Raw genomic sequence first — 15,628 nt, 5'->3', positions numbered from 1 at the left:
GGGATCAAACCCACATCTTCTGTACGGCCTGCATAGGCAGGTGGAATCTTTACCATTGAGCCATCTGGGAAGCCCACCACTCCACAAGTTAAATAACAGAATCTACGAGAGTATAAATCTTTCCAGGGGCCCTTTCCACTAATCACAACACAATCCTAAGTACCTCTTTTCCAGCATCAGGCTATGGGAGAAACTAGATTAGTGATCTAAATAATTTTGGATTCTGAGTTCATCATTCTAGAACAAGTGGTTCAAAACTGACCTAGTGGCTTAATCCTATAGTGTCATCTTAGCCTTCATCCTTTGTGTATTCATATTTCTATCTCTGAGTAGAAATTATGACTCCTAAAGTAGAAATTTATGACTCTCACATTTTTTAATTGAAGTATAATTGAATTACAATGTTGTGTTAATTACAATGTTGTGTTAACAGCAATTACAATGTTGTGTTAACAGCAAAGTGACTCTGTTAAACATATATATATGTATATTCTTTTTCATATTCTTTTCCATTATGGTTTATCAGAGGATATTGAATATAGTTCCTTATGCTATACAGCAGGACCTTGTTTATCCATTCTATATATAATAGTTTGCATCTGTTAACCCCAAACTCCCAATCCAACCCTCTCCCACTACTTTCCCCCTTGGCAATCACCAGTCTATTCTCTATGTCCCTGATTCTGTTTCTGTTTCATAGATAGGTTCATTTGTGTATGACTCCGATATTGTTGAAACTCTTCCTTGCTCTAACAAAACTCTCCTCTTTCTTGATTCTCCCCTAGCCTCGATGCCCCTTCCTCCTGTTCCTTCACTATTCTTCCATCTCCTTGTTAAGTATTGATGTTTCTTTTACCTCTTTCTCCCAAGTAGTCTTTTTCCAGTAGTCAAGTATGGATGTGAGAGTTGTACTATAAAGAAAGCTTAGTGCCAAAGAGTTGATGCTTTTGAACTATGGTGTTGGAGAAGACTCTTGAGAGTCCCTTGGACTGCAAGGAGATCCAACCAGTCCATCCTAAAGGAGAGATCAGTCCTGGGTGTTCATTGAAAGGACTGATGTTGAAGCTGAAACTCCAATACTTTGGCCACCTGATGCGAACAGCTGACTCATTTGAAAAGACCCTGATGCTGGGAAAGATTGAGGGAAGAGGAGAAGGAGATGGTTGGATGGCATCACCGACTCAATGGACATGAGTTTGGGTAAACTCCAGGAGTTGGTGACGGACAGGGAGGCCTGGCATATTGCGGTTCATGGGGTCACAAAGAGTTGGACACAACTGAGCGACTGAACTGAACCCAGGTAGTCTCATCTATTTTCAAGGCTTTGTTGGACTCCCAACTTTATATTGTTTTAATTTCTTCTAAATTTCAAAATTATAGTTCCAGCTGTTCACTGGACATGTCCACTTGCAACTCAAACTCAACATATCCCCATGGAAGCTCACTTCCTTCTCTTCATCTACTGCCAACCTTGCTCTCAAATCTGACCCTTTTGTTAAAGTCCTCATTTCCTTTAATGGCATCACTGCCTAACCAATTACATGAAATTGAAGCCTTGAACCCATCCTGGACTCTTTCTTATTTCTCACAGTCTCCCTTTACTATTATCCCTAATGCACACACCCATTGGATCACCAGATTCTTCCAATTTCACCTTCTAAATGTCTCTGTGACCTCTTTCCTCTTTGCTGTTCCATGACCATGAAGAAAACCCTCATCAAGTCTCATTTGCATTATTTCAGTGGCCGTTTGTTTGCCTCTTCTAGCTCAATTCCATCCTTTAAGCCCTTAAATGAGTGACCTTTCCCACGTCCACTCTTCTTAGAAACCACCTGCAACCTGGTGACCGTGCTTTGGAAAATCAAGTGTTCCTCACTTGCTGCAAATTATAAATCCTTCCTTCTCTGGAAAAAAAAAAAAAAAACCTTCTGCAACCCTTCTTTGCCGCAGGGCACTAACCTAACTGCATATCCTGATCCTGGCACATGAGGCTCTTCACCACCAGATTCTTGGCTACATTTCTAGTGGCATTCCTACCTCCCTTGTCCAGTCACACCTCCTCAAGGGAACTATGATGCAGGCCACTGGAGCTACAGCTACATTCACACCAACTGTGAGCTCCTGGGGGGAATCTTTATCTTTCCTAATGATCTCTAAGCATCCAAGTTCACTACACTTGCACTGTTGGCATCAGACATCTTAAAAAAATGTAGTTCTAGGCATTTTAAGGTTCTTCACAATAACATCTCTTCCTTTCAACAGCCCTGCAAGGTTATACAGCACTATTGCCTCCATTTAACAGGCAAAGAGCCGACTCCAGGCGGCTGAGGTGCCTGAATGGTTACTAATAAGGAACTAGTAAACAAAGCAGTCAAAAATTTAAAGTCAGGTCAGGCTGACTCTAAAACATGTGCTGTAACTGAAACCAACTCTGATTATATCTAACACTATAATTTCACCTGCAAGGTAGCACCCAGGAAGCAATGTTCTTGCTTTAGGCTCTCAGAGGTGCACAGAGGCAGGTCACTTTGAGAGATGGCAAGTACCATACTTTCAGTCCAACTCCCACAAGATCCCAGCATCCCATAAATGGAAAAGCATGTGTGCTCTGAAAGTGAAAGTGAAATCGCTCAGTCGTGTCCCACTCTTTGCGACCCCATGGACTGTAGTCTACCAGGTTCCTCTATCCATAGGATTTTCCAGGCAAGAATACTGGAGTGGGTTGCCATTTCCTTCTCCAGGAGATCTTCCCAACCCAGGGATTGAACCCAGGTCTCCCACATTGTAGGCAGACGCTTTACCGTCTGAGCCACAGTGTGCTCTAGCCTAACACAAATTTTTCACACTCTCGTTGAACCCCAAATGAAGCCCTTCGAGGAGGCAGCCTAATATTTTTAAATGGCCTATCTTTTAAAAAGGGGAAAGTCTGGAAATGAGCCTAAACACTGCTTCTGACTTAAAAATTCATTAAGTCCTTCTGACTTACTGGACACTCTGAGCTTCTCCATACTTGAGGAGTTAGAGTCTAAACTCTGTCCTCCTGACTCTAATTTCATTAAACAATTGATGTTGTTGTTGGTCAGTCACTAAATCGTGTCCAACTCTTTTCAGACCCCTAGCCCGGCAGGCTCCTCTGTCCATGGGATGTCCCCGGCAAGAATACTGGAATGGGTTGCCATTTCCTTCTTCAGGCGATCTTCCCAGACCAGGGATAGAACTTATGGCTCCTGAATTGCAAGCTGATTCTTTACCGCTGAGCTACAGGAGGAGCACAAAACAACTGATATCTCCCTACATATTTGTTTCTTTTATCTAATGCAAACACACACACACATACACTCAACTACAGCCAAAAGGGAAACTGCGTCAACAATTACTAACTATGTAAAACATATATACCTGTTCCCTTATTACTTTTATAATGGTCCCCGAAGCTCCAGTCTAAGAACCCACAGATCAAATTTCAGATGTGTCTCTGCCAGTAGCTGCTTCTGTAGCGTTGCACAAATCCATTTCCATATTTTCATTTATTAAGTCAGGGGGTTCTAAGAGTTGATCCATAAGCAGTCTCTCTGAATTCTGATACTCAAAGACTATTCTTACTTGTAGGATATTTCTCACTAGGTGAAAGCTATTTATTCTAAGGGAATCTAACCTATATGGTCATTTTCATAAGTGATTTTTAAATGGTAATCAAGGATGATGACCTGGAAGTTAATTTCAAGATTATCTTAGACAAAAAAGACTGAATCAAATGCATTCAAATACATGCTAAAACATTTGTGCCATTCAAGTACAACTCAGGTTAGCATCACCCAGACTGTGAAGTAATACATGGAGTATCTAAGATAATTCCATGTACCCATGAACTTGATCTCATGTTCACACATGTTCACACGTGTGAAAATGGATATTGGATGTATTGAGATAATTCTCAAAGTGCCATCAGATACAAGAAGCAAAAATAAACCCCAAAATTTGAGGTAATTAGGCAAATATCATTGGTAAAATTCAGTGACTACTAACTAAAACTTAAAAAAAACACCCATTATGTGTTGTCAAGGCTGATGCATGCATACAGTATACCGTTGCTAGGTGCCCAGGAAGTTTTGTTTATAGGAGTTGAACTTCTCACGATGTGACAGCCACTGGGTGCCCTAGATAAGATCAAACGGTCTATGACATAGGTGCCCAATAAACGCCTGTTGAATAAATATTATGTGAAAATACTATAAAAAGTAACACTATGCAAAAGGAAAAGCATTGTTAGACTCTTAAGGCTCATTTTCCATCCCAAAGAAACAGGAATTCCAGAGGGATGAGGTGCCTTTTCAACCTTCATGGGGTTCAAGGTCACAGAAAATATTCCCACCAAAATTCCATCAATAAAAACACACTGTGGGAAAAGAATTTATATACCCACGTGTTACTGATTAAACCAGAGCCCCTTGATCAAAAATAAATAAATATATAAACACTCAAGAAGGCACGTTCTTGAAGGGAAGAAAACCCTGGTTTGGCACAATCCATTGGCTTCACATTTTAAATTCAGACAGCTTTACATAGTATTGGTAAATAGTATATAATACTATTGTGAAGCACCCTCTGGAGGAGCCCCACAGGGCGGAGGAGGAGGGCGCTCTGAGGAGGTTCTTGCAAAGCGGGGCTCCTCGGAGGTGCGTGCAGCCATCACGGTCTGCAGGGCAAGGCCAGTTCCCGGCCCAGGGCTGCGCTGTTTCTTCCGGGAAGGGACTCACCTGGCGTCCTGGAGTTGGCCCGGGCTGCAGGCAGGAGGAGCAAGAGGCAGAGGCAGCCGCTGAGCCAGAGCGCGGGCATGGCCAGGCCGGGCCGCGCCGTCCGCCGCTGCAGGGGAGCTGCCCGGCGCCTCGCCGCTGGGAGCTTTTCACTCTGCGCTCCGCTGTGCCTTCCTTTTCCTTGATCAGGTGGTTTTATCGACTCTTCTACCTGACTCAGTCCTGACAGGAAGAGAGCCTGTGTTTCAGGGTGTGACTCACCTGTGAATAAGGAGGACCCAGCCCTCGGGAGGCAGACAAACACACGGCACACTCGGAGCTGTAAAAGCGCTCACCCCGGCTGCCGGGCCCCTCCTCGCCGCAAGGAGGGCGCACACCTGGCCTAGGCCGAGGGCGTGGTGCAGAGGCTGCGGCCAGGGATCTTGCGGGAGGAATGTGCCAGGTCCCCCAGAGCCCTCCTTCTCTCCCAGGGTGGTCCAGAGCAGCACGGGGAGGTAGCTAGCAGCCCGCCCCCTCCTCCAACTGGGAGGCCCAGTCTCCTGTGCTGCAAACTCAAATAAGTCAGCAGCTCTGATCAGCCCTGGCCTAAAAGTCAACAAGGAAAACAGGCCAGTTCAACAGTCACAACAAGGTCCCCTCACCCTCTGGCCTAGGCTCAATCTCTCTCTGAAATACAGTAACCCTACCCCAGCCTACCCACTCTGCTGACACCTCATTCCTTCCCTCACCATCACCTGGCTGGACCAGGGTTCCTCTCCTGGGTCCCCAGAACATCCTGATCACTAAGTCATCTGCTGACTGGTGGGCCTCCCTTATGAAGGCTAAGTACCGCTTTGTATCCGTAACAACTGGTATAGTATCTAGCACATAGTTGGTGCTCAGTAGATGTTCTGTTGGATTGAATAAGAGGATCCAGATTTCATATGCCTTTTACGTCATACAACATATTTCTTGTACCACTCTCAATAGGCCCTTTAGAAAATGTTTGTTGAGTCCAACTTTGAGTATCACCCAAGTTCAATGTCCTAGGTGAGTGAGTGGTGTCTAGAAATAGCAAGTGGTATATCTTATATTGTCACTTTCCCCAGGGAGGCTGAGGTCCATAATTCAAGGAGTTGGCTGTCAAGGAGAAGGCATTGGTTCCTACTAGAGATTTTTAAATTGTCAGAGGTAGATAGATAGTTCCATAGATGATTAACAACATAGATAGTTCGATAAATGATTAACAACATAAGGCAACCAATAATGCAAGGGTGTATCAAAGGGATTTTCAGTTTATGGTAATCAAGACCAGAGTGGGCTGCCTGGACAGCTAGGGATGACTTTGTGCAGACCATGGAGTATGAACCAGGTGTTCATGGATACCTGGGTTCTGAATACAGCACCAAGGAACCATAGGAGCGAGGAAGATTACTGCACCTGCTCTAAAATCTCCAGCAACAAAAAATGAGGACTAGAAATGAAGCTCCAGTTTTCTTATCCCAAGCTTGATTTTCTTTTACTCTGTCTAGGATTCAAAGAAATAATGTAAAGATTCTTCTCTCCCCAAACTCATTGTATCTGATCACTGTTAAAGTTTCAGGTCACAGAGATCAGGTATCTAGAATTTTCCCTTCTAGTATTTGGTACGTTGTAGCAGCTGAAATCATGTCCCTGAGTTGTCTATTCCCTGTGCATCTATTCATCAGTGATAGGTAATGCTCTGCAGAAACAAGGAGCAGAGCCCTGCAAAATAAACTCCTGAAGGTAGTTTCATTTTAGTACAGATTACTATAGTTTATTATATCTCAGAAGTTCATAATATCTCAGGAGAAGACATTTCCACCTATCATAATTTTTAGATAGTAATAGTAATAGCTAACAAAAATACAGTACCTGCTTGTCATCACTGCTGTAAATGCTTTATACATAACCCTTCAGTCTTCAAAACAATGCTACAAAACAGATGGATTACTAATTTCCCCTTTCACAGATGAGAAAACAGAGGCATGGAAAGATCAAGTAACATTCCCAAAGTCCCATTGCTTATAAATGGCAAAACCAAGATTCAAAGTCAGGCAATCTAGTTCCAAGTCCACAACCCTTTGTTAGACCAGATTAAAAAGCATCATAAAAAAAGACAAGTTCACAATATTGAATGAATTCAATGTGCAGGCCGTGGTGATTTATCAACGTCTCCATTATAAGCCAACCAGACTGTGGACTCTTGGCCCACATCAATAAAGCCAAGTCACAATGAACTCTGAACAAATACTTCTGATTTTCCTAACATGTTAGTTCTGAAAGGACCCCAGGGGTCACCTGGACCTGGGGTAGAAAATGGGCAGCAGGCTCCTGGGTACCAGGCCAATAGTAGCCTCTTGGATGTGAACAGAATACTGCACTGTTTCTCAGTTCCTCCCTCTTCTCTTTGCCTTATTCTGGGTCTCCTCATACATCTAAACAATCAGTCTGCTCTGGCTTTATTTCATTCATATCTTGCTCAGAGACCATACCAACTCCCTTTGCCAATTTGAATATTTCTGTAATACATTGTTGCAGTTCAGAGTGTGCTAGAGGTCAAAGGTCAAGGCTCTGGCGCCAGTGGATTCCCAGGGCCAAATCTTGGCTGCCTCATCTAGGCAGGTTACTTAGTTTTCTCTAAGTCTCCATTTTTTCACTTTTGTAAAATGGCAATAATAATAGAATACTTACTTAGTATGTTTGTTGGGAAAATTGAGTTAATCACAGATATGGGTTTCCTGGGTGACTCTAGTGGTAAACAATCCACCTGCCAATGCAGGAGATATAATAGAGGTGTGGGTGGTTTTGATCTCTGGTTGGGGAAGATCCCCTGGAGAAGGAAATGGCAACCCACTCCAATATTCTTGCCTGGAGAATCCCATGGACAGAGCAGCATGGTGGGCTTCAGTCCATAGGGTCTCAAAGAGTCGGACAAGACTGAAGTGAGGGATCACAATCATCTATATAGTGCTTAGTGCAGTACCAGGCACACAATATGCACTACACAAGTAAGCCATGATAATAATAATAATTGTTGTTGTTGCTATTATTGTCACTAGGCACCATCAATTTTTCCTTGTTATAATTAGTTACAAATAACATATGAGGAGACGTCCCTGGTGGTCTGGGCTCCCCTGCTGGTTCAGATGGTAAAGAATCTGCCTGCAGTGCAGGAGACCTGGGTTCAATCCCTGGGTCAGGAAGATCCCCTGGTGAAGGGCATGTCAACCCACTCCAGTATTCTTGCCTGGAGAATCCCATGGACAGAGGAGCCTGGCAGACTACAGTCCAGGAGGTCGCACAGAGTCAGACACGACTGAGCGACTAAGCATACACACCATGGCAACCCAGTGGTTGAATTCTCCTTCCAGTGCAGGGGGTGTGGGTTGGATCCTGGGTTAGGCAGCTGAGATCCCACATGACTTGAGGCCAACAAAACATAAAACAAAAGCAGTGTTGTAACAAATTCAATAAAGACTTTAAAAATGGTCCACTTTAAAAAAAAAATCTTAAAAAATATATGAGAAAGGTAGGAGGGTTTCTTTTGTTTGTTTTTTGCTTTAATCCTTCTACTAATTGATTATTCCATCACAATTTTAAACTTCTGTGAAATGCTTGGTGTAATCCAGGTTCATGTTCTGATTACACTTACTTGGAAGTTGTTAATTAATTTGTATTTTTGCTGCATTATCTGGAAATCTCCTTCACATTCAGATTCACCTGGCTAATGTTTCAAAAATTTTGCATTTGAATATATATCCTTATGATGAACTTCAATTAACATGTGTTTTTCCAAAAAGTAACAAAAATCTATTTGCTTTTCCATGTGACCCAAATGAATATTTTCTCAACTTCAGACAATAAACAGAAAGGAAATTTTATGTTGTGTATATTTTTACACAAAAATGTAAAAAAATAATCTTGATACTACTCAGCAATAAAACAGGATGATCTACTGATACTTAGGAACATAAATAAATTTTGAAGCGTTGTTGTAAGTGAAAGAAGCCAGGCACAAAAGACCAGGTTCTATATGATTCCATCTATATGAAATTCTAGAAAAAGTAAAACTACAATAAAAGAAAACAGATCAGTAGTTACCAGTAGGGGTAGGGAATTGACTGCAATGGTGTGTAAGGATAATTTTGGGGGATGTAAGACATATTCAGAAATATGAGAGTGGTCAAAAGTAATCAAACACTTAAAACAGGTAAATTTGATCGTATGTAAATTATTCCTCAATAAAACTAGTACTAAAAAATAAGAGAAAAATCTCAAAAAAAAGCTATTTGATAATTAAAATGAGTGAGTGCATGCTAAATCACTTCATTCATATCTGACTTATTGCGACCGTGTGGACTGCCAGGCTCCTCTGTTCATGGGTTTCTCCAGGCAAGAATACTGGAATGGGTTGCCCGTGCCCTCCTCCAGGGGATCTTCCTGACCCAGGGACTGAACCCCTGTCTCTGCATTGGCAGGTGGGTTCTTTACCACTAGCACCACCTGGGAAGCCCAGTTAAAATGATACTTTAATTAAAATATGCAAACTTAAACCCAGAACTAGAAACAAAGCAGCATCTGCATAAATAGTGACAAAGCCAGAGCACAGAGTTCAGCCCTGACATTCTGCTGTTTCTGATACTCTCCAAGGAGCTTCAAGTGGAAGGCATCTCAGGCCTTCAGGCCCATATACCACTCAAGAATTGCAGGGATATCCCTCTTCTGGTTGTTGTTGTTGTTATTAATTTATTTTACTAAAGTGTAGTTGATTCAGGGGTTTCTTTTCTGGAGATCTGTTTCACCAGTTTACAAAAGCTAAGAGATGCCTTTCTGAAACGTTTGCTTAGGACCATGAATGTCAAACCTGTCTTGGACTTTTGTCCTAGGAAATTAGCCCTCGAATTTTCCTCTTTTCATTTCTAAAGTTGTCGCATTCATCTAGAGTGGAACCCCTGTATCAGTGGAGATAAAGTTTTCTGCAGAAGTTCTCTGATCAGAGATGGAAAGGTACTGGCGCATTCCCACAGGGCGTGGCCAGCAAGGCTGAAGCCTTGGAAGTCCCCTTTGTCCATTGTTTCTTTTGCAACTCTGTCATAGGCCTGGGGACTTTTTGTTGTTGTTGTTATAATGCTGTGTAAATCACTTTACAAAACTGTCATCTCTCCACCCCAACCTCCCAAACAGAACTGCAGATGACATGTTGATTTTCTGCCATGAGTTCCATGGTTACCTTAGTTAACTTTCAGCAGGAATGTCTGGCATGTCACCCGATTTCAAACTCACTTACGATAAAAACTGAAGCACTGGTTGTTAACATGCCAGCAACAGACAGGGCTGCTGGGCTCAGTTCTAAGCCTATAATCTGCCGCAGATAGTTCTAGTTACGTCATCATTTGCATAAAAATTTTAAAGGCAAAATATTGCAATCAGGTGGAAAAAATCCCAACTCCCCTTTGTTCTTAATTGGTAAAGGAAAATGTCCATAAATGGAAATGGTTCGCTGTTTCCTGGATCAGCTGGGTAGATTCTCTGAGGCTGGCCTGACTCCAGGAGAACATTGTTCTCTGAAGCAAGCACCCAGGGCTGAAGTGGCAAGCTTCTTCTTACGCAGAAATGTATATGGTGTTCCCACAGCTAGTTTTTAGGAAGCAGAAGCCAGACCAGAGTTCAAGTAATACCTTTTACCTTTTTTAAATTGAAGTATAGTTGATTTACAATGTTGTGTTATCTTTGGGTGTATAGCAAAGTGATTCAACTATACAAACATATATATTCGTTTTTAGATTCTTTTTCATTGTATGTTATTACATGATATTGAATATAGTCCTCTGTGCTATACAGGAGGTCCTTGTTGTTTATCTGTTTTGTGTAGTAGTGTGTGTCTGTTAATCCCAAACTCCTAATTTATCTCTCCCTTCCCCACCTTTAGCTGTTTAAAGAGAAGCTGGTGATGGTTTAGTTGCTAAGTCATGTCTGACTCTTGCAACCCCATGGACTGTAGCCTGCCAGGCTCCTCTATCCATTCGACTTACCAGGCAAGAATACTGGAGTGGGTTGCTATTTCCTTCTCCAGGGGATCTTCCCGACCCAGGGATCGAACTCAGGTCTCCTGCATTGCAGTCAGATTATTTACCGACTGAGCTACTAGGGAACCCTTTTAAGGAGAGATGATCCTTTTTTCTGTGGCTGGCTGGTGATGCACCTGGGACCAGGGAAGTGATAGGAAATCAAGAGCTGATCCCAAAGAACAACTTCACTTGTATCTTTTTTGATGTAGTTATCACAGGCAGAAATCATTTGTTTAACCAATACAAAAAGTGGAGAGGACTGAGGAGAAGGACACATGCTAAAAAATAAAAATAAAAAAAAAGACAAAAAAGAAAGAAAAAATAAAAGCAAGGGTGAAAGATTCTGTGAGGGAACTCTAGTAGATTCAGAGGGTGGTGACAGCTCTTGTGTTGTGGATGAAATTTTGTCATCTACTCAGGCGTGAAGTATCCATTAGTATTAACATATTAAATGCCACCCTCGATTCCTCACTTGTGCTTGTATGTGGACCAAAGATATTCAGAGCCGAGTGAGAGAGAAGGAGCCCCCTGCACTGACGTTCTCCCCTGGAATGCCTTGGTGGGGGGTAGGGCTGCAGGCATGACAAGAGAAGTCCAAAGAGGCGGGTGGCCACATTGGATCAGAGGTCCTCACTCTTGCCTTGTGGAAGCAAAAAGCAAGTTCAAGAAACAATGTTTCTAAATGTGCCTCTTAATTTCAATCTAGAACTCCCCACCTTTAATAATTTAAATTGTGAAGCCTGAAAAACCCAGTAGCGTTTAGATCTAATCCTCCACCTTTAGTTAGGACATTTTGGATGCATTTTAAACATTTAATAAGAGCTTTGACCACTACAATACTGACGGCAAAGCTGTACTGAATATTCTGCATGCACCCAGCTCGGTGCTGGGAGCATTGCAGGGGTGTTGGAATTCTTTCCTCACCACTGCCCTCTGAAGCAGGTGCTATTATTATCCTCAATTTGAGGTTACCCAGGCTCCCTTACAAATCCATGCCAATGCCTCACTCTGGAGTTATTATTCAATGACAGTGTAAAAACAAATTAAGCCTCCCCCTTGGATAAACACATCCTTCTCCAGTTAAAAAAAAAAAACCAAAACGCTGAGTTGAAGCTTCAAATAAGAAATGAAATGTCTAATCTTTTTATTTATTTTCACTTTTGCTGAGGCAATGTTTTCCCAGTTTTACTGAGATAGAATTGACAGCACTGTATAAGTTTGAGGGGTATGGCATAATGTTTTAACTTACATACACTATTGAAATGACGACCACAGTAAGTTTCGTGAACATCCATCATCATGTACAGATGCAAAATTAAAGAAATAGAACAAATTTTTTTTCTTCCTTGTGGTGAGAACTCTTAGGATTTATTCTCTTAACAGCTTTCATACATAACACACAGCAGAGTTAATCATATTTACCATGTTGTACACTACATCCCTAGTACCTATCTATCTTACTATGGGACTTTGTGTGTCTTCACTGCCTTCATCCAGTTCATCCTCCCCTCAACCTCTGCCTCTGGTAACCACAAATCTGATCTTTTTTTCTGTGAGTTTGTTTATTTGTGAATGCGTACGCAGTCACTCAGTTGTGTCCAACTCTTTGCGACCCCATGGACTGCAGCCTCCCAGCCTCTTCTGTCCATGGGATTTTCCCAGCAAGAATATGGGATTTTCCTGGCTAGAACATGGGAGTGGGTTGCGATTTCCTCCTCCAGGGGGTCTTCCAGACCCAGGAATTGAACCCAAGTCTCTTTAGCTCCTGCATTGGCAGGCAGATTCTTTACCACTGAGACTCCATGAAAGCCCTATAATTGACCTACTAAATACCTAGTCTTTATAAACTATACTGTATTCTAGAGATTCCCCTCCTGTAGATCAGCAATAAAGGTTTGCTGATACATTTTCCTTTTCACATTGAGGTCACCCAGGTTCCCTCACATTACACATTACCTTTTGTAACTCTTCAGTGTGGAATGACTTCGAATTCTTAGGCAAAATCCTTTTGTATCTTCCAGTCGGGTCTTGATGGTCTTCTCTTGGCCTGATACCTTAATCCAGGTATAAGAGCTCTTTATTAAATAACTCAACTCTTGAACTCCTTAGGATAATTGGAAATTAGTTTCAGCATGGTGTAGTGAATCTGAGCCGTCTGAAAGAGTTCCGGAATTTAGTAGCTGTCTCCCTGGGTTCAGCTTTCCTAGGGCTTGGTTACACAGAAATCCCCAAACATTCCTGGGTGGTTCTTTAGCGGGAAGCTTGAAGACTGGATGAGACTTTGGTTAAAAGGTAAAACTGTGAGATCACTGCAATTATGGAAAGAGCTACAAATAATCACAGAAAAATCTAGAGACGTTCCTCACTAAGCTAAAAATTTCTCACAGCCTCAATGTGTCTACTTAGATTAAATGAAAGAATTAATACAGTGATTCAGACAACTTAAACCAAAAAACCAAAATGACACACTTATCCCAACTATCTGGCTATTTTAGGTGAATATATTTCAGGCCTGAATTATTTGAATAATTGTTTCAATGTCTTACCTTTTACTGCAGGAAGACGCAACAAAGCAAGATTTAATTGCTTTATCAAAGCTGCCTTTGTTATTTTCTTATCTCAGTTCAGTTCAGTTCAGTTGCTCAGTCGTGTCCGACTCTTTGGGACCCCATGACTTACAGCACCCCAGGCCTCGCTGTCCATCACCAACTCCCAGAGCTTACCCAAACTCATGTCCATTGAGTCAGTGATGCCATCCAGCCATCTCATCCTCTGTCATCCCCTTCTCCTCCTGCCCCTAGTCTCTCCCAGCATTAGGGTCTTTTCCAGTGAATCAACTCTTCCATGAGGTGGCCAAACTATTGGAGTTTCAGCTTCAGCTGAAACTGGAACTGAAGTTCATCATTCCTTCCAATGAACACCCAGGACTCATCTCCTTTAGGATGGACTGGTTGGATCTCCTTGCAGTCCAAGGGACTCTCAAGAGTCTTCTCCAACACCACAGTTCAAAAGCATCAATTTTTTGGCACTCAGCTTTCTTCACAGTCCAACTCTCACATCCATACATGACCACTGGAAAAACCATAGCCTTGACTAGATGGACCTTTGTTGGCAAAGTAATGTCTCTGCTTTTTAATATGCTGTCTAGGTTGGTCATAACTTTTCTTCCAAGGAGTAAGTGTCTTTTAATTTCATGGCTGCAAACACCATCTGCAGTGATTTTGGAGCCCCCAAAAATAAAGTCTGATACTGTTTCCACTGCTTCCCCATCTATTTGCCATGAAGTGATGGGACCAGATGCCATGATCTTAGTTTTCTGAATGTTGAGTTTTAAGCCAACTTTTTCACTCTCCTCTTTCACTTTCATCAAGAGGCTTTTTAGTTCCTCTTCACTTTCTGTCATAAGGGTGGTGTCATCTGCCTGTCTGAGGTTATTGATATTTCTTCCGGCAATCTTAAGTCCAGCTTGTGCTTCTTCCAGCCCAGCGTTTCTCATGATGTACTCTGCATATAAGTTAAATAAGCAGGGTGACAATATACAACCTTGACGTACTCCTTTTCCTATTTGGAACCAGTCTGTTGTTCCATGTCCAGTTCTAACTGTTGCTTCCTGACCTGCATACAGGTTTCTCAAGAGGCAGGTCAGGTGGTCTGGTATTCCCGTCTCTTTCAGAGTTTTCCGCAGTTTATTGTGATCCACCCAGTCAAAGGCTTTGGCATAGTCAATAAAGCAGAAATAGATGTTTTTCTGGAACTCTCTTGCTTTTTCGATGATCCAGCAGATGTTGGCAATTTGATCTCTGGTTCCTCTGCCTTTTCTAAAGCCAGCTTGAACATCTGGAAGTTCACAGTTCATGTATTGCTGAAGTCTGGCTTGAAGAATTTTGAGCATTACTTTACTAGCGTGTGAGATGAGTGCAGTTTCTTATCTCAGGGTCCTCTATTAAGTCAGCCCTGGGAAGTAAGTCAGAAAGTCATGGTAAAAGCAGCATATGGCTACTTGGTTTTGCAGCAGACTTGTTTATATGAAATTGAATATATTTTACATGTCTCAGTAAATTTAAAATGGATTATAGTTATGCTAAAAATTCTACACACACACACAGATAGGTATTACTTGAGCTCTGTGCTGTGCTAAGTCACTTTAGGCGTGTCCGGCTCTTTGTGACCCCATGGACTGTAGCCCGCCAGGCTCCTCTGTCCACGGGATTCTCCAGGCAAGAATACTAGAGTGGGTTGCCATGCTCTCCTCCAGAAATATCTTCTTTGGAGTAAAATGTGTGGGCTTTTATTTGGTGTTCAGGTTTTAGTCTTGCATTCGATATTTCTAAGAAAAGGGCAATTCCAAACCTTCTACCCTCAAGGCCTGACAGAAAACCCATCTTTGAGGTAACGGTCCTAATATTATCTACATTCTACTCTTTCTTGCTAAAATTTTCCGAAGAATTTTTACTAACTTCATAAATAAATTACATTAATAAAAATTAATTTAATGAGCTTCCTTTTAGGATCAGATCAGAACTGATTGTCTAACCAGTCAACCACAAAGTTGACTTTCCTTCCGGAACACAGACAGAGCCAAGAATGATAACACATAAAATGCCATGCTGATTCAGGTCACCATCCCCTCACACAGAGCTAGGTTGGACCTCACCAGAGCACCAGTGGATGTTTTGGGTGTGGGTTGCCTCCATAATACTAACCTTAAATATTTAGGAAAACAGTCCAAAATTTCCTAAAATTTATTTATTAGCATGCTATGGAATTACCATCTGTAAATTTAATCAACTCTCTCTTTTAAAT

General features: G+C 42.0%; 1 protein-coding gene across 2 annotated transcripts in view; it reads right to left on the bottom strand.

The window, feature by feature from the left end:
• LAMC2 (laminin subunit gamma 2) overlaps nt 1-13,006 on the bottom strand; it is an 82,083-nt gene extending 69,077 nt beyond the window's left edge. The window contains exons 1-2 of one of the 2 annotated variants that reach the window (XM_043923720.1): nt 12,782-13,006; nt 4,758-4,976 (exon numbers count right to left, since the gene is read on the bottom strand). In XM_043923720.1, the coding sequence (XP_043779655.1) occupies nt 4,758-4,836 (79 nt within the window). In that variant the 5' untranslated portion in view covers nt 4,837-4,976; nt 12,782-13,006. Of the gene's footprint in view, nt 1-4,757; nt 4,977-5,089; nt 5,181-12,781 lie in introns of those variants that run through there. The other variant, XM_043923721.1, reaches the window with a different exon arrangement.
• Nucleotides 13,007-15,628: the final 2,622 nt, after the last annotated feature.

Source organism: Cervus elaphus, chromosome 14 (genome assembly GCF_910594005.1).
Source record: "Cervus elaphus chromosome 14, mCerEla1.1, whole genome shotgun sequence".
NCBI lineage: Eukaryota > Metazoa > Chordata > Mammalia > Artiodactyla > Cervidae > Cervus > Cervus elaphus.
Note: the sequence above shows the minus strand (reverse complement) of the source record. Positions and strands in the feature narration are given on the sequence as shown.